We start from the raw sequence: 25,951 nt of genomic DNA, 5'->3' as shown, positions 1-25,951 counted from the left end.
CAGGGCATGCTGGGCCCATTCTTTAGTTGTAGGCGGGTCCTCGGCCCGGCTAAGAATGCCAAGTGACGTGGTGTGCAACCCTCCAATCCAGGACACCATCAACCCATGTGTGTGGTTCATTAGTAGCTTCAGCCACTCTTTTGTGACAAAGCATCGTGCTTGCCTCTTTGTTTGCAGGAGGCTAGCTATCCAACGTCAACCTGCAGGGCATGCTCAGCGAAAGCGTCGGACATCTTAGCCAGCTCATGTTCTTGTAAGTTGTTGCCTCATCCACCATGAAATTGCTACCTGCAAGCTGCCATTGTTTAGGCAATTGAAGGAGTCCGAGCAGAGCACTTTTGCTTCTAGATTATGAACTCTGCTTTCTTAGAGAATGACCAATTGCCTTAGCAAATTGCCAATTGCCCAGACATTGTTACTGTTTTCAATTAGATACATCCATGCTTGGATAAATCCATGCTTAGGCTATCTCTATATACTATCAAATTATTAAGTGAGGAGTACCGACTAAATTCAGTTAACAAACAGGTTTTGTTTTGACTAAATTAAGTGCGGAGTACTCACATTCATTCAGTTTGCTGTAGTCTGAATTCATTCATCAAAATTTAGAATGTTTCATGAAAATATTTTACAATGTTCAGAAATTGTTACAGGATATTTTGCACATAAGGTTAGAAAACAAGTTAATATTCATCAGAATGTTTTACTCAAAATCTGTCTCCTAGATTTTTGGATTCATGATGTTTTTAAAAAGTACATGCCTCTCCGAACGAAATTCTATGGACACTTTTCAAACCTGAATGTTGTTTCATGATTTTATTTCTCACTAGCCTGCTATGTACTATACTTAACAGATTAAATTTAAATTTTCTGCTTCTACAGTTTAATCCACTGAACAGACTGAATATGCATTCAGATTGATGAAATTTGTGTCAAGGCTTCCTTAGTTTCTCTCCCTGGTGACAAATTGATACATCTCAGATTGATAAAATGAACTAGTTCACTGTATGCATTTAGATTCAGCTAGGCCTGTAGGAAAAGAGGAAGATACAAATGGAGTAATCTGTTTGTATGATGCCATTCTATATTTTGTACAGAATCATAACTGAAGAATGATGACACCTGCTTACTGGATAAGATTGTGCTCTAAAGAATGATGATGCCGACGAAGAGCATAAACAGATCACCTAATTTGTCTCTCGTCCAGTACTAGTCGACAACAAATGAGGTGCTAAGTGCTAGTTTCTGCATTTAGAATTAATCTCTCTTTGTCTTGTTGTTTTAACAACCAAGATGATGTACTGTACACGTACAGTTCATGCTGATACTAGCCAATCATTTCAAACTGGCTCCAACACCTCTATGGCTCTACCTGGTTCTAGCCTTGGAGTCTCCAGCATGCTGGCTGGTACACCTAGCTCAAATCTCCCATTGTCTGTTTCCTTCCAACTGATTTCTGCAATGTTTGTTAGTGTTTTTGTTTGCTACAAACAGTTTTCAAGTGCTTGCCTGTCAGAGCAGAGTTTATGTATTCCTTGGAATTCCATTTCCAGCACCTGGAAAACTAGCATTTGTGCAAATATAGTGTTTCATTTCCCAACAAATTATCTGTTAGTGCATTGTCTTGCTAAAGATTATCAAGATACTTATTATCAAGTGCAACTTGTCTGTTAGTGTATTGTCTTGCTAAAGATTATCAAGATGCTTAGTTGGTGTAAGTGCAAATTAATTCAAATAAATTCAAGTAAATCCAAATAATCCAAATAAATCCAAATAATTCACATGACATTTCAATAAACAATTAATCCAATTATTGCCAAAATATTCCAATAGTCCAATACACAAGACGTAAAAATGATATACACAAGACATACACATGACTTCCTTCCTTTTCCTTTCTCTATCCACTCCTTTCCTTTCCCTTTGTCTACTGCCTTTGTTCAATAATGGCCTTGGTGTTAGCAATTAGCTCAGTGATGCAAGATACACCAATTAGTTCCCTTCCATCATTTTGCCGACGATCCTTGTGCAGATGTGGCATCTTGTAGCTATTTCCTCCTTGGTCTTTCATAACTTCAACCATGACTGCTTGCAATGTGACAAAGCTTTTGAACAACTTGTGGGCCTCATAGTTCTCAAATTCCTCTTCCACACCCTATACTCATTCCTGAATATTTGTAGGTGATCTGTAGTCGGTTAGGGATTGGAGAGAGTTGTGGAAGCAGAGGTCCAAAACATTGAACTCAGAGTTGTTTGGCGGTTGCTCTAACAATCGAATGTCGAGATCTGTTTGTTCCACAGGTTCTAGAAAACCTACATCGTTAGGGAGGACATGTGGACATGCATTATCCTATTTGATGAAGATTGTTGTCCCCTCGTCATTGTCGGGCCACTTTGTCTTGTATTGCTGGGATAACTTTATTGATTAGGTAATCTCTGCACACGGCAGCTCTGGTAACTTTCACTGATTTCAGCTCTTTCGTTTCTCTATCCCTATTGACTCGGCTTCCTCCTCTAGCTCACTCAAGTTGCACGTACTAGAAGAGCTACGGGTTGAACACCTCGCTGGATGGCATCACCTATGCCATGGCTATGTTTTCAGAGTTGAGCTTGACATAGGCTATGAATCACTATATCACTTGATTATACTAAACTTTTTTAACTTTTTGACAGATGATCTTAATTAAGATATTTATTCTATTGTACATAGAAGCATTACCCAAGAAGCATACTTGCAATATTCTTATTATAAAATTATAGTGCATATTATTATAATCCCTCCTATCTATATTATTTTTCACTGAAACGGATGTATCTAGACGTATTTCAATGCTATATACATCCATTTGAGCAACAAGTAATATGGATCTGAGGGAGTATGATACTTGCAATGGATTGGAAATGTATTTAGCTGCAAAAGCTATGTTTTAATCCAGATTTTGTTGAGATGTATTAATGTAATTTTAAATTAAAAAAACCTTAATTTTTCCCTTCATATACTACTTTTACCATTTAGGTGTAATACAAATAATTGTTTGTGTTTGCCTGTCCGTTAGAATCTTTGTAGAGGCATCTACAAATGTACATGTCTAAGAAAATATCTTGAGTCTATAATTCTCTACCTCACGTCTAATTAAATAGATAATTATAGATTGCTCCACCAATTCGTAGGGGAAGATGCTACGCAACAAAAAAATATCTCGCACGATCATGCCCAAGATCACTATGTGGTTACGCGTAATGAACATCTCACCCACAATTTTGCGCAGCGGATGTGGATGAAGAAGAGTTGATGAACCGTGACAATTCCCGCAACAAGGTTATACATCTTAGCCATGAGAATTTCTCCAGGATGATCCGTCGATCTAGAGTCGAAGTAGACAATTCCTCCGAGGTATCCATGCATATCGATCCAGAGGTACGGTGGCACTTCGTGGTCTAGCACAAATTTATGGTCGAGAAAACTAGAGAGTGAAGCATTCTACCGGCGTCCACCTAGAATAAATTTAGACGGATGGAGAGAGAGGCATACGGAAAAGGGAGGTGCGGCCTCGAGGGGATTGGTATACCTCTTTGTGTGCACTGGCCCCCTTTGTATAGGAGGCCTAAACGTCTCCAACGTATCTATAATTTTTTATTGTTTCATACTATTATATTATCAATCTTGTATGCTTTATATGAAATTTTATATCTTTTTGGGAACTAACCTATTAACCTAGTGCCCAATACCAGTTTTTGTTTTTTATTGTTTTGCAAGAAAACAGTACTAAACGAAAGTCCAAACATGATGTAACTTTACGGTGATTTTTTCTGGACCAGAAGGGACCCTGGAAGCTTCCGGAGGAGGCCAGAAGAAATACGAGAGAGCCACAAGCTCACATGGTGCGCCACCAGGGGCGCCACCTGAGCTTGTGGGCCCCTTGTAGCTCCGTTTGACCTAATTCCGCCTCCATAAATTCTCTAAAATTCAGAAATCACCAAAGCGAGACCCGAAACAATTATTCCACCGCCGCAAGCCTATGTTCTCCCATGATCCCATCTGGAGGACTCCGCTGATACTCTGCCGGGGGGGATCGATCACGGAGGGCCTCTACATCAACCATTCTGCACCTCCGATGATGTGTGAGTAGTTCCCCATGGGACCTATGAGTCCATAGCAGTAGCTAGATGGTTCTCTCTCTCTCTCTCTAGCTCTCTCTCTCTCTGATCTTCAATACAATGTTCTCTTCGGATCTCTATTCGATGTAACCCTTTTATGTGGTGTGTTTGTTGGGATCGGATGAATTTGGGTTTATAATCAGATTATTCATTGAAAGTAAGTTAGTTATATTCTGAACATTATTATGTGTGGTTGTTATAGCTATGTAATGCTTTCCGATCTATGAGTTTTCTTTTGGCCAAGTTGATGATTAGATCTTCAGTGGAAGTGGTGCATAGTAGTAGGTGCAATCTTGCGGTGTCCTCACTCTGTGATAGGAGGAGTAGCGAGGCACGTATATGTATTGTTGCTACTAAGGGTAAAACGACGGGGTTTAATCATATTGATTGGTTTTATTTTGTCTACATTATGTCATCATGCTTAAAGCGTTACTCTGTTATTTATGAACTTAATACCATAGATGCATGCTGATAGCGGTTGATGGGTGGAGTAATTGTAGTAGATGCAGATGGATGTCGGTCTACCTGTCACGGACGTAATGCCTATGTACTGATCATGGCATGAATAACATCATAACTACGCGGTTTTCTATCAATTGTCCAACAGTAATTTGTTCACCCATCGTATTGTTATGCTTATGAGAGAGATGCCTCTAGGGAAACATATGGCCCCCGGTCTATTTAAATTATAATATTAAAACCCTAAATACCTTGCTGCAATTTATTTACTTTTATTTTACTTTGCAATTTATATATCTCCTATTATCAGATTTGGTCCTTGCAATTAACGAGTAGAAGGGGATTGACAACCCTGTTGCTCGCGTTGGGTGCAAGTATTTGCTCTTGTGTGTGTAAGTACTGCTAAAGGTCGTTTGGATGAATCCCCTACTGGTTCGGTAAACCTTATTGAGGGAAATACTTTGTGCTACTATATTACTTCACCCTTCCTTTTTAGGGAAATCCCAATGAATTCCATAAATAGCAAGGCCCAAGGAGGGTTCCGCAGACCTTGGCGGAGGGACTTTCCGTCCACGCATGGGGGGGGGGGGGAGGTGGTCCTAGTACGACTCAACTCCCTTTGCCTTGCCCCCCAGCCTCCTCCTATGGGCTGCCCGACCTAGGATGGGACACTGTGGAGCCTTGCCCCCCAAGGCGGCAAGGATAGTGGGTAGGCCCAGTATGAACCCCTAGAATATTCCCAAAAGTTTTAGAACATTCTAGACCCTTTCAGAGCCTTCTAGGGCCTTCTGTGACCTTCTCGGGCACTTCTGAGACACTCCCGACATCACCCGGACGCTCCTAGGACCTCCTGGAAGACTTCCGAGATCATCCAGAACACTGTCGGTGCCCATTCTATCATTCTCCCTTGTTTCCTAGTTCTCTTAAAGACAGCTAGTCATTAAGTGTGTGACCCTATAGGTTTGAAAACATGTGGACGTGTTCGAAACACCTTTCGGTCAATAATAATTATCAATGGATCTAGACACCCTTGATTATTCCTAATATTTATGATGATTACGATCAAGCGAACCTTTAGTTATCATACACAATTCCCTTTGCTTCGTGATACAATTCAAAACCGATGCGAGATTTTTATCGGTATCCTCGTGATCAACACTTTGATCACTATATTATTTACTCTCATGACCGGTTTGTACTCTTTTCTCCTTTTTTGTATTCTGGTATCCTTGTGTCTAATACATGGTCACTGCATCTAGCCAGATGATGATGGACACCATAATACCGAGTGTACCCAGAGTGTGGTTCTCTATCGCCGGAGTAGCAAATCCTAGTCTTGAACTATCAAGCAATACAACATATTTTTCCAGCATACTCGTAAGTTATCTTTATGATCACTCAATTATGGTATGACATTTGGGATCCCACAATAACCTTCCTATATCCGCGTCTATGATATTCTCATGGCCCAAGTATGCAAGTAACATTAACTCTTAATCAAAAATACCGACAACATATTGACGATGTTATCCTGCAGTATAACATATTTTGGGTCTATCCAACACCACTGTTACCCTAACAATGTGTTCTGATTATTGCATCAACAATGCCCATGGTAAGAAAAATAGAACCATCAAAAATACATGAGCTAGTCTAGAGGCCTGACTAGAGATTAGTTGGTTGTTTATCTTTCCACACATGCAAACATTCAAGAATACCAGAGTTGGAGTTTGTGTTTTTCGTAAGGGCTGCACTACGCATCCACCGGCGGAAAATTAAGGAATATCGGCTGCCTTACCAGCCATGTGATCCATAGAAGTCGGACGGCTTGGATTATTTTTCTTTACCTCTAGTGCCGAGGCCTAAGCGCTCTAATCGGATCAGCCCAACACGCATCGGCCGGCTCACTATCGAATTGATTAACTAATTTTCCGTCGAACTCCAAAACCTGCAGCTATTAAGTGCTAGCTTCAACTAATTTCCAGTAGCTCTTGCAAATGCAAGAATAATTTTGGAATCTGGTCTATTGCAATATGAAAAATGAAAGGCACGAACTACATGACCCATGTTTCGCTTGGGGGTTTGCAACATAATCCATATTCACTCAGGGGTTTGCAACATGACCCATGTTGCGTTAGCATTGTGAACACTCATCGACGGGTCATGCGTATCTTTGAAAGTTGCGACGTGTCAAATGTTGTCACCGCAACAAACCCTTTCGTTGTTGGTCGGTCCGCAACACGTCTGTCGGTTGATATAAAAAACATCCGCCGCCTCCGGGGCCATCCGATTGACGCAAGAACAACCATCAGATATCCGCAAAATGCGTGTCACGAATTGCAACAAGCGGGTTGTTGCGATGTTCGCTTTGCAACAGCGGCTCCACTCTGAGCGTTTTTAGCTTCACATGTTTCTTAAGCATTGTTTTTGCAGCAAAGGTCTTGGTGCAGGTTTTTTTTTGTAACAGAGGTTGTGTTGCAGAGAAAATCGTATTTCACCTTTCTGCAACATAGATGATGTTCCGGGAGGATTTTTGCAATAGAGGTCGTGTTGCAGAAAAAAATCGTATCTCACCTTTCTGCAACATAGATGATGTTGCGGGAGGATTTTTGCAATAGAGGTCGTGTTGCAGAAAAAAAAAATCGTTTTTCACATTTCAGCAACATAGATGATGTTGCGGGAGGATTTTGCAACAGAGGTCATGTTGCAGAAAAAACGTTTTCACCTTTTTGCAACATAGATGATGTTGTCGTAGGATTTTTGCAACAGAGGTCATGTTGCAGAAAAAAAAACCATTTTCACCTTTTTGAAACATAGCTGATGTTGTGGGAAGATTTTGCGACAGAGGTCGTGTTGCAGAATTTTTTTTGTCTTCACCTTTCTTAACATCGGTGGTGTTATGGAAAAAACTTATATAATATAGGTAATGTTACAGAAAAACTTGCAATGAAGATGAAGTGCTGAAACTCCGGAGCACAACCGTCGTTCGCCGAGGTTTGCAACCCGGCATTCGGTCCAACCGAACCGATCGGTTCGGTTCCTCGGGTTATTGAGAAAATCGGTTTTCAAATAAACATGACCGATCGGTCAGTTGAGGAACTCCTAACCGAGGCTTCGGTGAACCGAGAAATCGGTTCGGTCCTCGGTTTAACTCTGAACAAAATCAATCTTGCTTGACAGCAAGGAAAACTGTAAAAGTTTCTGAAAATTTGAGCTGTGGAAGAAAGATAGGAAGCAAAAATAGATCGGATAGGCAAGAACTTCTAGTGTGTCCTTATGAGGACGTGATCCACCAAAAGATAATCCCAACGGGATAGTAAAGGAGATTAGTAAGAGAAGAAGATGCAGTCAAAGCAGACACAGGAGACACTAAGGAAGGGAAGACATAAGGCGTTCACGCGTTGGGCGCTGGTTGCCAGACGGCCGGGCCGCCTGCACTGCCGGCGTTGGCGGAGTTTTCCTCGCTGTTTGCTTTTGTGCAGCAAGGGTGGGCTGTGCGTTCTTTGTTACTCCCTTCATTCTAAAATAGATGACTCAACTTTGTACTAATACGATTCAATACGTTGTGCATTTAATTGGGTCACATGGGTTGCTGGGCTTTGCTAGTCTATTTGGGCCAATGCATAGCATTTCCGTATATTCGGTCAGTTCGGTCAATCCTGTGTGGAAACCGAGACCACCGAACTAATTTCGGTTTTTCACACCTCAGGACCGTGCAGAGGACCGAATTTTCAGTCTTCGGTCTATTCGGCTTCGGTGTCGGTTTTCGGTCCTCGGTTTATTTTCCCACCCCTAACCGCCGGTGTCCTAGTAGCATACTAGTATTAGCTGGCTAGTATGGTGTGAAGCGCTGAAATTCAAAGACACAGGGCCATGCAAAAAGGTAGTATTACTGTGTGAATGCACGCCCAGCATAAAAACGTGATTAGCGTCGTCGGACGGTGCAGCGCGGGCGGACGCATGCCTAAAATCGGCCGACTGTTCGCAAGCTTTTCCCTTTTCGATCGTAATGACTGTGTTTTTAATAGAACAAGAATAGCATAACTTTTTTTAGCAAACATTCAAGGGGGGCCCTAACGATCACTTTGGGCCACGACTTTGCCGCTCTTTTTTCATTGACACTGCCACACTGGCATCACGTTTTTCCTTGATAGCGATTAGGCAGATCCTAATTTGGCACCCAGTTTGACACGATTCGCCCCCCCTGTGTGACGCATCGTGAAACTCCTCAGGACTCATCCCCAGGCCCAGCCCATGTACAATAGGTTACAGACTACTGTAAAAGCTAGCCAAGGAAAAAAGCCCACCATCAAACGCGAAGCCCAGCAGGCAGCAGAAGCACGCGCAGCCCCTTTGTTTCCTGCCATTCCATCGACAGATTTGACCGCAGATCGTGGCTTCGTGCGACCTTCCTACCCTTGGTCCGCTAGAGTCTCCGCCTACCGCCGCCAGGATGAATTTTCTCCAGCCTTCAAGCAAAAGATCAGAAAGGGACTGATCAAGGTCTAGCACGGCTGCATAGGTGCAGGTTAACCCTAACTCCTTTGCTTATCTCTTGATTTTTATTTTGTTAAAATCTGCACTGCTGTGCAATTAAAAAATCTACAAACATTACAAGTTAATTAGGAAATGCTTGATTGTCTAATTCTAATTCTGTATATAAGAAGAGGAAGTGAACAATGAAAAAAAGTGGCATTTGCGTCCAACCATTAAAGCTTCAATCCCCAATCGGTCATATCATCGTCAGCCAGCACAAAGAGGATTAGGGAAAACACCATCCACCAAGAGATACCACGGATCTGACGACATACCACATCCAATAATATGCCTATATGGTAAGTCCACTCTGACAATTAGCCTCAGTTTCAAATCTCAGTTTTTTGTTGTCCATATGAATGAATGATTGACTCGAAAACTAGATTCGGAATCAACTCGTTCTAGTACCATGCACTAAAATTTTCTATATAGCAAATCCAAAAACTATTTTTTTTGTAAAAATTAAATAATTTGGCAGTATTTTTTAGTGCTTTTTGCACACTTTAAACTGTTCTTCCACTCGACCAGTGCTCATTAGTCCGTAAGAGAGCGTAAGTGTGGAACTCGCCCCCCCCCCCCCCCCCTAAAATTCCTGGCTCCGTCCCTGACACTGGTGTATAATACTGCCATGAAATCCGACGCGACATTCTGTTTTCGCGCTGGAGAGTTGATACGGGGCATGTGGCGGCGCGGCGGCCACAAGGAGGGTGCTGGATCTGGCTTTACACCATTCTTCTTTTTTAGAAAAAGAGCTAAAAGAAAACCATTGCAGTACAGATGGCGCCTCATTCGGAGTATGACAGCCAACTCGTTTGCGCGTACCTCTTTTTTTATCATGCTACTGTGCATGTATATTGGTACACTTTCTCCGTTTACTTATACAAGGCCACCAACAGTAACCGAGAGAAAAATTGATGACGTTGTCCTGCTACCCATAATTTAACTACTCGTATGCATGTAGTGGATGATAATAACACTCTCAACTACCTCCTCTTGTATTATTCCATTTTTAAATACAAGGCCACTTTGTAAAATATATTTTGCATCCAATCGGCGCTGCTACTGGCCCTCCTTGTCTCATCTGTCCTTAGGGCCATATGAGTCCCGCCTCTCTCCAGAAAAAAAAAAAAGCATAGTCCCTCCTGTGGCCTTATGGCCATGGGTGCGTGGTGCATCACGGCCCTTGCCGATGGGAGGGCTCTGTTAGATGCTTCTTCAAGTTTCGTTAGGTTTCGTGTCTTGCTCAGGACGGTGAGACGACGGCGGCTCTCTAAATGGAATAAGTTTCTCCCCGTCTAGCCCCCTCCCCCCCCCCCCTCCCGATGGTGCATTTAGTATTGTCGGTGGGCATGTGAAGGTGTGTCTAGCGGATCTGTCTTTGATGCATTTGCTCGGGCCTGGTCATCGTTCGTCTACGTTCGTGTATTTTTAAGGTGAATCCTTCCGACCTATGCTAGTCTTTATCGGCGGCGGTTGCTATTCTGGTGCACTAGTCCTATGAGGCCTTAGCACGACGACTTCCCAATTATATGCCACAATAAGTTTTGTCTGGCTCTGGCGAGGGAGGGGCAATGACGGCGTGCGCCTTGGGCTCGCTTTAGTGCTTGTGTCGTCACTAGGTGGTCCATGGATCTGGATGCAATTTTTATTATTTCTGGTGTTCGTTGTATTGCCATGGTAAAAGATGAATAGATCGGAAAAAAATTCCAGCCAAAAAAGACGCGTGGTGGCCCCGGCACTTGCCGACGGGAGGATCCTGCTTCGTTTTTAAATGTTTTTAAGGTGTGTTTGGCTTTGTGTCCTGCTTAGGAAGGCAAGGCGATGGCGGCTCCCTGAAGAAGAAATACGATTCTCCTCGCCTAGTCCGCCCTAGTGAAGCGTCTAGTATCGTTGAGGGTGTAGAGATGTATCTCCGACAGATGTCACGATATTCGGTCGGTACCGGTCTTTGGTGGATCTATTTGAATCGAGTCTTCATTCGTCGGCATCATGTGTTTACGCATGTTGGACCCTTCCTGTCTATATACTCTTCATCGCCGACGTTTGCCGATCTGGTACGCTAGTCCTTATGTCTCTTTTATATGCTAGACAATTGTATGTGCCTTGAAACGAAACACAAATGTTCTACTCCCTCTGTAAAGAAATATAAGAGCGCCCATGAACCCATATTAATGTGATTATATAATAAATGTTTATCAAATTTTGCCACGATTTACCTACCTAAATAACCTTATTCTTTTATTTGGTAGAACTATTAGTTTGCCAAATAAAATATACATAATTTTATTTGGTAATGGAATAAAAGATGGACAGTTAAGACAGTTTTCAAGAGAAACTGGTGGAAAAGAAAAACTCGAAGATAAGAGAAAAAATGAATAAAAAAACGTATGTAAGGTTCGACAGAGCGTTTTGGCTGACACGAAAGGAAACCTTACGGCTTTTTAAAAAAAATTGTAATATAGTGTATTAATTTTAAACTTTTGAATCACAAAACCAGAAAGCAGTGTGGGCCCTTGACAGAGGCCGGCCATGAGATGGTCCAAATTACTGGATTCACAGCTACAGTGCATGCTCCAGTAAAACGAAGTTACTACTGTTGTTTCCTAGAAACATAAACATACTAGTATAATTGATCTGTCTGCTTTGCCGCTACCGTCCATCTATGCGTGTAGCGCCAACCGCTCCTCTCACCATACGCGCGCGCGCGCACACCACACACTGGCAGACGGCTTGTGAAACTGGCAGCGCATACACCAATCGTTTTAGTAAAAAAGAAATAAGAATAACCGAGGAGAGAGGATCCTCATCTGAATGCATTACTCAAAGTGTCCATAGAGCGTGAGGATAGGTATTGTTGCCTAGACATAGCAACCAGCTAGAGGTCCAGAAGGACAATCATCAACAAAGTTTGTAAAAATGTATGCCTAGAATCATGATTTTGTGCCCGGAACACCAAAGCAAGGTTGCGTTCCTGGTCTGCTAAATCCATCCTCCCTATATGGTCCACGGTGTGCAATTTAAACTTTGGAGTGGTTTGAACTTATCAATGTACTCGATGGCAGACCTAAGAGCAACTCTAGTAGACCCCGCAAAAGACGCGAAACCGTAAAATTCCGGCGAGTATGCGGGCTCGGCCCAATTTTCCGGTCAGAACAGAGCCCGCATACTCGCCCGACCCGTAAAAAAAATTGCCGCGGCCCGCAAACCGCACGCCCTGACCATTATATCTACGGTTCCGCGGCGCGTTTGCGGGTCAAAACCCTATCCCCCGCCGCCCCGGAGCCACGCAATTCCCCACCCCCCCCCCTTCTCCACATTTCTTGCCGCCGGCGACCACCTTCCGCCTCCAACCGCCATGTGGGGCAGCATGTGGAGCTCCGGACGCGGCTCCGGCAGCAGATCCGGCGGCGGAAGCGACCCCGAGCGCGAGCGGCGCGTCCGGTCAGACGGCGCGAGGAAGCACGGGGCGAGGAAGTGGACCAACTGCGGCCTCTCGCGGCCGGCGAGCTTCCGCGTCCGCGAGACGGACGAGTACGACCGTCGGCACGGCCGTACCCCGTCCTCTTCGCGTCCTTCTCCTTCGCGGCGAGATCTTCCTACGCCGGGAGCTCCTCCTCTTCCGGCGCGGGGCGTCTTCCCGTGAAGAGGGAGTGGTCGGAGGAGCCGGAGGACTTCGAGTTCGTCCCCGTCAAGGAGGAGCTCGGCCGCCGCGGAGTCGTCGGGCCGGAGGACTTCGTCGCTGATGTCGACGCGGTTGCGGCCGCCATTGCCGAGCGGAGCGTGCGTGAGGAGGCGGAGCGCCTGGGCCACCCCGAGGAGCTCGAAGACCTCGAGTGGCGGCAGGCGGTCGCAGCCAACCTCGCCGCCAAGGAGAAGGACGACGAGTGGCGGCGCATCCGCGAGGAGCAGAGGGCGAAGTACATCGACCTCTGCACCTCCGGCGAGGAGGATTGAGCTCCTCCACGGCGTCGTCCATGGCCGCGAGCTCGCCGCTGTGAGATCCCCACCCCTCTAGTACTAGTACTGATGTAGTATGTAGTATGAACTAGTGTTTGTAGTGTTTGATCATGTAAATATATGTAGTACGTGATGAACTACTATATATGATGCACTTTCTCTCGTGAAACTGTTTTTTCAAATTATGCAGTTTCATCACCGGTTTCTGCTCGGCCGCGCTCGTTCTCGACCCGCAAACGAGATCTTCGCCAAACTGTAAACGCGTTTACGGGTCGGAATTTTGCGGGGTCTGCTAGAGTTGCTCTAAACATTGAGGTTTGCCCGGGAGTTGAATGGTGAGGCCGCGTGAGAGCGCTCAATTGCGCTGCACCCAATGGACGCTAGGCAGGACAGGTACCTGCAACGCCGTCGACGACCTGGGCGGTGGCCCCTGCTCTCAACTCAGCCCCCTGTCGTTGAATGTAAAGATGAACGGTTTTGCTAGAACTCATCTAGCTGAGTTTTAGTTATGTCTCATTCATCTTTATAGCCATTGGATGTGACTATAAGATGTGTGTGTGCTGACGTGGCCTGTTGTACTACTTTATATCTGTTTTTATTTTTCAGATGAATGAGGTCAAATTATATCTCATCTAGATGAGTCCTAGGCACTCCCAAAGATGAATTATGCTTCGGTTGGGGTGCTATAAGTCTACATGTTGTTTGTTTCTCCAAGTAAAAATGCCAGCACACAGTGTTGGTGGGAGGAGCAGACAGCGGGCATCAGATGCTGCGTCACGTTGTTGCTTCTGGAGGAGAATAAGAAGAATGAAGAGTAGGATGGTAGAATCTGAGTCCGGCCGACGAGGAGCACCGTGGTGGGCTGTGGACGGTGGCGAAGCCATAGAAGCTGGCTCTGGTGGGCCTTTTTTCCGCGAGAAGCTGCTGTTTATTGAATACTGAATCGACGAAATCTTGCTGGCCAAAAGCGTTGCCAGCATGGAGGCCAACACGTCGCCTGCACCGGCTCCTCTAGTCGAGGGCCAAACGTACTGGTGGATGGCCAGTGTGCTCTTCAAAACTTGTATGTATAAGGGTTGAGGAATCAGACTCGAAGAGGATTTGATTTGCCACAGGTTCAGAATGCAAGGCACCTTTTTTTTTCCGAAATAGCAGTTATCCTGCATTCATTAAGAAGAAAATAGTTGCTCGGTTGATTAGGGAAACCCGAGTGAAAATCAGATTGCCCAGTTAATTATGGAGGACCGGAAAAATACCATCACAACCGCTGAGCGGCACACATAAGACACCACACGTATACCACTCCAAAGAGGACCATAGCCAGACAGCACACATGCGTCATCGTCGTCACTCCTCCCCTAGAGGCGTCATCGCCATCCCTACACTCTGAGCAAACGATTCCGACATCGCCTCATGCGATCGTCGACTCGACCCACACTGTAGCGGACGCACGAAGCTGCATGAAGATCTGCGCCCAAGCTCAGCCACCCATGGACAGGTAGCGCAGCTCGGACTCCGACCGAGAGCTCTGAAGGACAAATCCAGGCACGGTTGGCGCCGCATGAGATCATCGAACGGGTTACCTGCGGCCGGTCATCGTATACCATAGCGCCCCGCCGCCACAGCTTCGACTCCACGACAACAAACAAACCGGGGCAATACCGCGAGCACGCCGAAGAAGAGCCCACTGCCGCAACCATTGTCGCGCTGCCTCCATCGCCTACACCATCATCGTTGCCACAAAAGACTGGCCCACAACCATCGCAAACCACCGGTCCCTCTTGCTGAAGCCGAGCTCCGAGACAAAGCCCCAAAGACGGAAAACGACACAACAAAGTGTCGCCATCATCCGATCATAAGATCAATGATTTCCCTTGGAGAGGCCGCAATGGCAGGATCCGTGCGGGAGGGGTGCGGCAGCAAATCGGCGATGCCTCCAAGGAGGTCAGCGATGGCCACAGACGCCGCCATCGCTGGTCACGGCACAAGGCCAAGACAGGGTCGTCACCCGAGCTCCCACACTACCTCAACCGCACAACATCCCGCATCAGCGTCGACAAGCCCACCAACCGCCACCACCATCGAAGCTACCCCGTCACCGAAGAGGCACCTAGACGACCGCAGCCAACCGCACCGCGAAGAGTCCCCCGTCAGTCAACCTCCAGCGCGAGGGCCTACCGCATCGCCCCTGCCACCACCACCGAACAAGAACCGCGACCACCCGCACCTCGCAGAGACCACCGCCGGCCCTCCCGCCACACAATTCAGCAGATCCGGCGATGCCCGACCAAAGCAGGACCACCGGCCGCGGCACGAGCCACCGCGCCGTACCGAGCACCATGCCGGCGAGGAACGGAGTAGCGTCACCCGAGGCCATGGACCACCACGGTCCCTGGCCGTAGCCCACGCATCCGCCGATGACAACAAGAGCAAGCACCTCGTGATGAGCCACCTCCCAGGGCTACACCGAGCCTGCAAGAAGTCGAAGCCAACCGTGACAGCACCAGACTGCAGCTCCATCCAGCCCAAAGACCCACGGCGTCCATGCCGCGCCCAGCGCACGCACGCTGCACACCTCCCCGACTGGGCACGCCGCCGCTTGACACGACCACCCCGTACTAGCCCGCGCTAGAGCCGCGCTCCGCCTGGTGCAAGAGAGCACTGGCGCCGCCCCTCGATACCACCCTAAGCCGCCGACCCGACGCTCCTTGCGGAGCCGCGCAACACCACAAAGGCCGGCCGGCCCGCGTCGCCTGGACGCCTCGTGGGGAGGGAAGAGTCCCGCTGCCGCCGACGCACGCACGGGCTTTGCCCGGCGGCTCCCCCTGGCGACGGTGTGGGAGGGGATAGGCAAGGTAGGCGGCGGCGGCGGCGGCAAGAAGCTAGGGTTGTGCCCTGGCCGCTCGTAGGAGCGGCACGGGGCACTTTTCCTGCAAAGCACTTTTCAGGTTCATGGATTTTACCCGCACCAGCGTCGACAAATTCGCCAGACCGATCGCGGACCACATAGCCCGAGAGGCCCCAACCAAAAGTTTCAAGGCTCCCTGGTGTTGTGTTCAACATCACTATTGAAGTGTTGAATGGATCCTTGTTTGCTGCTGTGAAAACACTATTCTAATGGGTGCGAAATTCTGTTTCTGTGATCGAGAATGGCGGCACCACGTGGCTGGCAACGTCCAACATGATGGCTTCCTTGGCTTCACACCTAAGTTTGAGCTTAGTTTTTAATATTTTTGGGGTGATTACATAGAAGGGGAAACTCGTTGGTTGGTTGATAGTGACATGAGTCATGGCGCCTGGCTGATTGATTAGGACACCTAACTGCGCGCACTCACACCGACCACAACATCAGTGACATTTCCTTTTTTTTTTGTTGATCGAGTGGTACGAGTAATTTTGTGGAACGTCACGAGACAAAGGGTAAATAAATCACGGGCGAATAACTATTTTCAAATAGTAATAAGGATCATCGTAATACTCCAAAACACACACATACCGACATAGCGAAACCGGAAAGGCAGAAGGATGCTAGCCTTTGCGAGAGAAACACACGCCAAAAAGTAATACCACAAATAAGACCGAAAAATTCTCTAAGCTAAGCTCGGCAACATCACAGCAGCCACCAAAGAAGAAAAAAGGACGGACCGCCTTCGTCCCGAGCTCGACGCGACTCCACTGCTGCTATGCTGCTGAAGCAGGAGTACTGCTCCCTCCGTCGGTCGAGTAATTACGGACGGACGGCGGGAGAAGTAACTGTTTTTTTGTTCTCGTCGGTGATTTTTCCATTTTTAATAGTATCGGTTTTGTACTCGAACCACGCTTGACGGGAGGAGGGGACGGTTCCACTTTTCCTCTCCCAAACGTCACCTTCTTTCCACCTTCCCTCCCCACGCCGACGCCGCCGACGCCCCTCCTCCGCTCCGGCATACATATACCCGCGGCCTCACCGTCCCCATTCCCTCCCTCCCTCCCCAATCCTCCACCCCGCGCAGCGCCATCTTCTCCGCTCCCCCAGCGCAGGCCAACTAATCTTTCTGGTAAGTGCGCGCTGAGTTCTCTCTGCACCTGAATCTCTGCCCCTGCCCGGCCGTCCTGTTTATCTTCTCGCCGGTGACGCCCCCGTTCTACCCGGCGCCGCCGCGCGCGCTGGGGCCTGTAATGCCACGTTGCAGATTCGATTCATTTCGGTTAGAGATCTGGGCCGCGTCCCCGGCCGGCCGTGGATTGATTCGCTGACTGATTGGGCGCTGGTTCTTGCAGATCGCCCGGACGGTCGAAATGGGCCACGAGGGCACCAAGTACGGCGACGACGGCCGCCCCACCTGCGACTGCCTCCTCTTCGGTACTACTTTGTCTCTCTTCCCTCTGCTGCTGCCAGATATCTCTCTCTGTCAGGCTAATTTCAGTTTCAGAACATCTTGGGTGGTACTGCCCGTCTGATACATGCTATGCCTTTGTGTGTGTGTTCTTTTTTCTCTTTTTTTTTTCAGACCTCGATGACACGCTCTACCCGGTGGGATCAGGCATCGGCCTCGACGTCATGAAGAACATCCAAGGTACATACATACATAAGCCAAACTCTGCTTGTTAGTTCTACTGAAAATCTGCACTAGTACATCAGTTTGCTGGGAGAGATGTCAGATGCATGCTTGCTCTGTCTATGTATGTATATATGGTGTTGATGAGTTCTTGCTGCTGTCTGACTAATTGGCTTCCTGGTGCTCCAGAATACATGGTCGAGAAGCTCGGCATCGACAAGAGCGTCAGCCACGAGCTCTGCATCCTGCTCTACAAGCAGTACGGAACCACCATGGCTGGGCTGCGGGTGCGTGTGTTCTGAATCCGCAGTGAAAACTGCTTCTTTTGTTTGACTCTGGTGTTGACAATGTATCCATTTTTGTGATCCTTTGATGTAGGCTGTCGGGTACCAATTCGACTACGATGATTTCCACGGGTACTGCCTACAGGCTTCTCTCCAAACTTGTTGTTTCAGTGTTCTTTTTGGCCTGTAATTTGTGCAAAAAGAATGGAATGCCATAGTCTGACTGTTTCATTTGTTCTGCAGCTTTGTTCATGGTAGGCTGGCCTATGAGAAGCTCAAGCCTGACCCTTTACTCAGGAACATCCTCCTGAGCTTACCAATCCGCAAACTCGTACGCATGGCAAAAGCCCGAAACGTTTCATCAGAACCCAAGTGTTTGGATGCAACCATAACCATGTTATTTTTGTTGTGCTGCTAGGTGTTCACGAATGGTGACAGGCTCCATGCTTCGAGGGCCATGAAGAGGCTTGGGATCGAGGACTGCTTTGAGGGAGTTCTGTGCTTTGAGACATTGAACCCGCCATCGCCCACTCCTGCGCCAGCCAACAAAGTTGAGATCTTCGATATAATGAAGCACCTGGCTCATCCAGAGCCTGGGGTTGAGCTGCCAAGGTCGCCAATCCTGTGCAAACCGAATATAGATGCAATGCTGCATGCCCTCAAGCTTGCCGACATCAATCCTCAGACTACTGTAAGTACCAAATAACTCAATGGTCAATTTTCAGAGATTCATAGGTACCTCATGTTGTATGGTGTGCTCACTGGCTACGAAACACGTACCAGATATTTTTCGATGATAGTGTCAGGAACATCCAGGCAGGGAAGCAAATCGGAATGCACACTGTCCTGGTAAAAATCTCAACTCAGGTTACGTTGTGGGAATTTTATTGTCGATCAAGAGGCTAATGTGGTGAATGTGTTGAATCAATCGATGTACCAGGTTGGAACTTCTGAAAGGATTAAAGGTGCTGACCATGCCTTGGAGAGCCTTCACAACATGAAGGAAGCGTTTCCGGAACTGTGGGTTGAGGCTGTGAAGGATGAGGACGTCAGGAAGTCAAGCAAAGTTGGAATCGAGACATCGGTGATCGCGTAAAATCGTCATGAACTGACTCATGGTTTTGGGCGAATGGGCACATGAGACGACCAGAGGCAATCTTAATTATGCAGTATCTGTTTGTCTGACAGTAGATGTACTGATTAGAACAAGAGAAAATTGCTGTAATCGTTAAGGGAACTGATGCCACTTTCGTTATGTTTGTCCCCTATAATAAGAAATAAATGTTGTGAACCTCGCTGTAACTCCGTTCACGGGGCAATAGACCTTCAATGCTAGTACTATCTGACATTACAGAGCATCTTGGTTCAGCTTGCATTATAAAATGAGCGAGTTTGACTTGGCTCGAGCTAAAAGCCCGAGTTGCGGGATGGGCTCATACTCAACTTGTAATGATGTTCATGGAGCCCAGCTTCAAGAGATTAATGAGCACGAGGTGTAGAACGAGTGTGCCATCGCCACCTCACTCGAGACTCAATGCGAGGAGCAGGAGTGGCTCCTGGCTCAGGAGGAGAAGCTGTTTGAGGCTTCACAAAGCTCTGGCGCTGCCACTACTTCAGGCACTACAACGATGTAGTGCCACTACTTCAGGCACTACAACGATGTAGTGCCACTACTTCAGGCACTACAACGATGTAGTGCTTGATGAGGGCGACGAGATCAGCCTCTACATCTCATTGGACGACGCTGCGGCATAGGGCGGCAGGGCACCGCGGCGGCTATTCTTAATTATGTGCAGTAATAGTCTTTGTTTAGAGCGTCAGTCTTTTGTTAGAGCTATATTTACGTCAACTAACTTAAATTAGTAAGTGTGAACTAGGATGGTTAAGGTTGTTTAGTCTTTTATTTTGAGCTATATTTTCTCAAAGGAAAGTGCTGCTGCAACATGGTTGAAACTGCAGTTTAATTATGGGTTTATGCAATGGTGTGGATGATCATAACATTTAATTAGGAAAATCTTTTCCACCAAAATTTCTATGTTCTTATTCATCGCATACGGTAAATTAGGAATATCGTGTGTGTTGACCAGCTAACGCACACAATTGTTTCGAATGATCGTGTGCGATGACATTTTCCGTGCCCGTTTTCTCCTATATGTGGCGAATTTTTTTTATCAGACGTGCCAATATTCTTCTTTCCCCTTCTTCTTCCCCACAAAAACACACATTTCCCCGTCTCTAGCTTCATACACGCCAATTATACCCAATGAAGCTATTAATGTGATGTTTTTGTGCTATTTAGATATAGTTGACATGGACAATTGCACTGATGATGGATCCATATCGCCCCTCCTTCAGTCACAACCCATAGATCGCCCCTCATTCAGTCACAACCCATAGATCACACAGAGCAGAAGAGGCGGCGGGAAAGGGGAAGGATATGCATAAACGAGTACTGATAAGTAAAACAGACTACTAACAAGAAACATGTTGCATATCAACAAAGGAAATAATTGGCAGCTAATGATTGCACACGTAAATGGTAGATCGTCCAGAATGGACAATTGAGCTATCTTCAATGAACAATGTGAAATCAAGAATGCTAACAAAATCCCTTGACCAGATCGACGAGTTGTTTTCTCTAAGAATGCATCTTTACTATAAACTGGTAGACAAGAAAACAAAGAAAATCTAGGGAATCTATATCCAATCTACATCGAATATGCAACCAAGAACCAAAAAAGAATCTGGAGTATGGTGCAGGGTGGGTGTTTCCTTTGTCTGACGAAGTCTACAAGTGTAGGTGAGTGGGCCTAGGGTATCCAACATGAAACCGTGACATGTTTGCCTCTGTGTCACGTCCCGATGGTCTCGTCGCCATTTTTATTATTTCACTAATGTAGAAATTCTAGAAAGTCAAATTCATGTGGTTTGGACAGATCTCAAAGTAACCTTGCCCCAGTGGATGACTGAGATAAGATATGTACCCGCATGTGTTCATACATATGCATTTCCATTCATATAAAGTATTAAGTAAAACATTTTTGTTATGATTGTATTTATACAACACTTGGGAGAAAGTGGAGACATATTTAACTGGAAATAGATATGTTTTTATTTAGAATATAACGTCTTGGAATTTAGACATATTTAACTGGAAATAGACATATTTATACAACGTCTTGGAATTGTGTGACAGCTCAAAGTCCCTTGTTGGTTTGTAACAACTAACAAGTCATCGTGTGCCCAACGGCTAGCCGCGGCCCAGCCCAACTACTAGCCGCTGCCCCTCCCCTCAAAACCACTCAAAAAAACTAGCAGCCTCGCCCTCGCCTCCTCCCTCGTCTCAAACCCTAGCCTCCGCCTCCGCCTCCGCCTCCCCCTCCCCGCCGCCGCGTCCCCATCCTCCGTCGCTGTCCGCGTCCCCGTCCGCAAGCGCCGCCGTCCTTCTCTGCCGCCAGAAGCCAGAAAGTGCTCCTCCTCATACTCTTCCTCCTCGCACCTCTTCCTCCTCTCTTAGCACCTAGGGTTGGTATGAAAGAAGTTGTTTCTTTTACAGGAGGATATCCCACCATGGCCCAAGTCAGAATAGTTTCCAACCTTGCTGATGTTGATGTTGCGCTTCAAGATCTGCACATCACTGAGATGAATCAAGCTGGTCTTGTTCGATTTCAATTGGATGAGCAAGCCCCCCTTCAAGAAGAAGCAAAGATCAATGTGAAGACCCATCCAAGAAGGCATGGATTCATATTGGTTAATCCAGAGTTGTTGAAGTGCAAGTCTAGTGCCAAGACGGCACTAGAGACGTCCTTCAACACCATGCTTGACGCATCCCTGGAGCGGATTGATCAAGAGCTGCAGGGAGTTGAAGCAAGCATCGTAGCACTGGAGGTCCTTGTGCTCTACGATGACAATCAGATGGCACATAATGGACCTTCACTTCTGAAAGAAATCGGGGAGTAGAACATGCCATCTATCCACACCCTCATGTATGTTGTTCTCTTTCTTGGGATAATAAAGATCACTTTAAACCAGTTTTGAGTACATCTTATATGTTCGCTTGCCTGCTGTTGGAAATATGCTCTGTTACTATAACATGTTTAGAAAGAATTATACAAGTGCTTGTTTTGTCTCTGGTTTGCTCGTTTCCATGTTATAAGCCATGGTTTTCATGTCACATCGTCTGAATGCGTCTACTACTACTTATATTGGGTGCATTTCATTGAGATAACAACTTACAACCAGATGTGTCTGTATTAAGAGTAGCATTTATTATTATTTGTCAACTGTTGTGATATGTTTGCTAGTACTGTGCTATTGTTTGTCTAGAAAACTATTGGTTGTGGTATGTTTGCTTAGTATTGCATTTTTCTCATTATCAGTTCCCAAGATTTCCTAATTTTGAGCATGGCACACACCAGCAGAGAGTCTCATATCAACCTACTTATGGTACACAACAAGAGAGGGATGAGGCAGCTGCTCGTGACAGGCGTGCCCAAAGGGCTCTCTGGCATGCCAAACTCCGTATTTTGAAGGCGAGGCAGTCCATCTTGAAGGAGAGGAGGTCTGAGATGATGTCAAAGATGAGGGTGGAGTTCAAGAGGATTATGGAGGAACAATCTGACTTAGGGGCTGGTTACGCGGATGATGAATTTCCTCCACTAGCGTAGGTAAGTCACCTTTAGTACAAGTTTTAGACATGTTTATATATTAAATTATACTCCGGTCCCTGTAGAGACGACCATGACTACTTAGAATAAAGTGATGTCACTTGTTTATACTGAACTTTTTTAATCCTTCATAATTGTTTTTTCTCGTCACATAGTCTTATAAAAATATTTATGGTATTATGCATACTAAAATTAGCTAAAGAACCATATTAAAAAAATATTAAGTAAAAATTCTTGTTATGATTGTAATTTGGTTATTATAAGAAACTTGTGATGAGCTTGAAATGTATTTAGTTGTAAAAGCTATGTTTTAATTGAGATTTTTTTGAGATATTTCTAAATACATAATGTTACATAGACAAAATTTTCTTTCTTTGTAAACTAATTTTACCATTTTAGATATATTGGTGTATTTATTGGTTTTGGCATAACCTTTAATATCTTTGTAGAGAGATCTACAAATGTATATGATTGTCTACCTTACCTCACATGCAAGTAAATAGATAATTCTAGATTGTGTATGTAAGTGATGTGTGTGTTTCTCCAAGTGACTTGTTGGCCTAGAATACATGGTCGAGAAGCTCGGCGTCGACAAGAGCGTCAACCTCGAGCTCTGGATCCTGCTCTTCTAGCACTATGGAACCACCATGGCCGGTCTGCGGGTCCGTATGATCTGAATCCACCGTAAAGCCTAGTTCTTTTGTTTATCTCTAGTATTGACCATGGATGTCTCTTGTGATCTTTGATGCAGGCCGTTGCGTAACAGTTATGAAGGAAATATGCCCTAGAGGCAATAATAAAGTTATTATTCATGCTAGAATTGTATTAACCGGAAACATGATACATGTGTGAATACATAGACAAACAGTGTCACTAGTATGTCTCTACTTGACTAGCTCGTTGATCAAAGATGGTTATGTTTCCTAGCCATAGACAAAGAGTTGTCATTTGATTAACGGGATCACATCATTAGGAGAATGATGTGATTGACTTGACCCATTCCGTTAGCTTAAAACTTGATCGTTTAGTATGTTGCTATTGCTTTCTTCATGACTTATACATGTTCCAATGACTATGACATTATGCAACTCCCGTTTACCGGAGGAACACTTTGTGTGCTACCAAACGTCACAACGTAACTGGGTGATTATAAAGGTGCTCTACAGGTGTCTCCGAAGGTACTTGTTGGGTTGGCGTATTTCGAGATTAGGATTTGTCACTCCGATTGTTGGAGAGGTATCTTTGGCCCACTCGGTAATGCACATCACTTAAGCCTTGCAAGCATTGCAAGTAATGAGTTAGTTGCGGGATGATGTATTACGGAACGAGTAAAGAGACTTGCCGGTAACGAGATTGAACTAGGTATTGAGATACCGACAATCGAATCTCGGGCAAGTAACATACCGATGACAAAGGGAACAACGTATGTTGTTATGCGGTTTGACCGATAAAGATCTTCGTAGAATATGTGGGAGCCAATATGAGCATCCAGGTTCCGCTATTGGTTATTGACCGGAGACGTGTCTCGGTCATGTCTACATAGTTCTCGAACCCGTAGGGTCCGCACGCTTAAAGTTCAATGACGGTTATATTATGAGTTTATGTGTTTTGATGTACCGAAGGTAGTTCGGAGTCCCGGATGTGGTCTCGAAATGGTCGAGACGTAAAGATCGATATATTGGACGACTATATTTGGATACCGGAATGGTTCCGGGTGAGATCGGGATAATACCGGAGCATCGGGAGGTTATCGGAACCCCCCGGGAGGTATATGGGCCTTAATGGGCTTTAGTGGAAAGGAGCAAGGGAGGGGGCGCCCCCCCCCCAGCCCAATCCGTATTGGGAGGGGGCCGCCCCCCCCCCTTTTCCTTCCTCCCTCCTTCCTCTTCCTTCCCTCTCCCTCTCCAAATAGGAAAAGGAGGAGTCCTACTCCCGGTGGGAGTAGGACTCCCCCCTTGGGCGCGCCTCCTCCCCTTGGCCGGCCCTCTCCTCCCCCCTTTATATACAGAGGAGAGGGGCACCCCATAGACACAACAATTGATCTCTTGGATCTTTTAGACGTGTGCGGTGCCCCTCTCCACCATAGTCCACCTTGATAATATCGTAGCGGTGCTTAGGCGAAGCCTTGCGTCGGTAGAACATCATCATCGTCACCACGCAGTCGTGCTGACGGAACTCTCCCTCAAAGCTCGGCTGGATCGGAGTTCGAGGGACGTCATCGAGTTGAACGTGTGCAGAACTCGGAGGTGTCGTGCGTTCGGTACTTGATCGGTCGGATCGTGAAGATGTACGACTACATCAACCGCGTTGTGCTAACGCTTCCGCTTTCGGTCTACGAGGGTACGTGGACACACTCTCCCCTCTCGTTGCTATGCATCACCATGATCCTGTGTGTGTAGGAAACTTTTTGAAATTACTACGTTCCCCAACAGTGGTATCAGAGCCAGGTTTTATGCGTAGATGTTATATGCACGAGTAGAATACAAGTGAGTTGTGGGCGATACAAGTCATACTGCTTACCAGCATTTCATACTTTGGTTCAGCGATATTGTTGGATGAAGCGGCCCGGACCGACATTATGCGTACGCTTTCGCGAGACTGGTTTACCGACGTGCTTTGCACATAGGTGGCTGGCGGGTGTCAGTTTCTCCAACTTTAGTTGAACCGAGTGTGGCTACGCCCGGTCCTTGAGAAGGTTAAAACAGCACTAACTTGACGAACTATCGTTGTGGTTTTGATGCGTAGGTAAGAACGGTTCTTGCCAAGCTCGTAGCAGCCACGTAAAACTTGCAACAACAAAGTAGAGGACGTCTAACTTGTTTTTGCAGGGCATGTTGTGATGTGATATGGTCAAGGCATGATGCTAAATTTTATTGTATGAGATGATCATGTTTTGTAACCGAGTTATCGGCAACTGGCAGGAGCCATATGGTTGTCGCTTTATTGTATGCAATGCAATCGCCCTGTAATGCTTTACTTTATCACTAAGCGGTAGCGATAGTCGTAGAAGCATAAGTTGGCGAGACGACAACGATGCTACGATGGAGATCAAGGTGTCGCGCCGGTGACGATGGTGATCATGACGGTGCTTCGGAGATGGAGATCACAAGCACAAGATGATGATGGCCATATCATATCACTTATATTGATTGCATGTGATGTTTATCTTTTATGCATCTTATCTTGCTTTGATTGACGGTAGCATTATAAGATGATCTCTCACTAAATTTCAAGATAAAAGTGTTCTCCCTGAGTATGCACCGTTGCGAAAGTTCTTCGTGCTGAGACACCACGTGATGATCGGGTGTGATAGGCTCTACGTTCAAATACAACGGGTGCAAAACAGTTGCAC

The 25,951-nt window shown here is 46.1% G+C and overlaps 1 protein-coding gene across 2 annotated transcripts; it reads left to right on the top strand.

Moving 5' to 3' along the window:
- The first annotated feature begins 16,926 nt into the window (after positions 1-16,926).
- On the top strand, positions 16,927-19,223 carry LOC123081002 (suppressor of disruption of TFIIS). Of its 2 annotated transcripts, none has more exons than XM_044503962.1 (9): positions 16,927-17,147; positions 17,371-17,452; positions 17,601-17,666; positions 17,838-17,935; positions 18,027-18,064; positions 18,176-18,263; positions 18,351-18,623; positions 18,716-18,781; positions 18,873-19,223. In XM_044503962.1, exons 2-9 carry the CDS (start codon positions 17,389-17,391, stop codon positions 19,026-19,028), a joined length of 849 nt encoding a protein of 282 aa, XP_044359897.1. In that variant the 5' UTR covers positions 16,927-17,147; positions 17,371-17,388; the 3' UTR covers positions 19,029-19,223. The 2 variants fall into 2 exon arrangements, with proteins under 2 accessions (XP_044359897.1, XP_044359898.1); XM_044503963.1 differs by lacking the exon at positions 16,927-17,147 and adding an exon at positions 17,246-17,265.
- The last annotated feature ends 6,728 nt before the right edge of the window (positions 19,224-25,951 follow it).

Source organism: Triticum aestivum, chromosome 3D (genome assembly GCF_018294505.1).
Source record: "Triticum aestivum cultivar Chinese Spring chromosome 3D, IWGSC CS RefSeq v2.1, whole genome shotgun sequence".
Lineage (NCBI taxonomy): Eukaryota > Viridiplantae > Streptophyta > Magnoliopsida > Poales > Poaceae > Triticum > Triticum aestivum.
The sequence above is the reverse complement of the archived record's forward strand: the minus strand, read 5'-3'. Positions and strand labels throughout refer to the sequence as shown.

Bases quoted from the DNA above. Each gene is read 5' to 3' on its own strand.
- LOC123081002 (XM_044503962.1), top strand. From the start codon at position 17,389: ATGGGCCACGAGGGCACCAAGTACGGCGACGACGGCCGCCCCACCTGC. The intron at 17,936-18,026 runs GTGCGTGTGTTC...CCTTTGATGTAG, and splicing joins CCACCATGGCTGGGCTGCGG to GCTGTCGGGTACCAATTCGA. The intron at 18,065-18,175 runs GTACTGCCTACA...TTTGTTCTGCAG, and splicing joins GACTACGATGATTTCCACGG to CTTTGTTCATGGTAGGCTGG.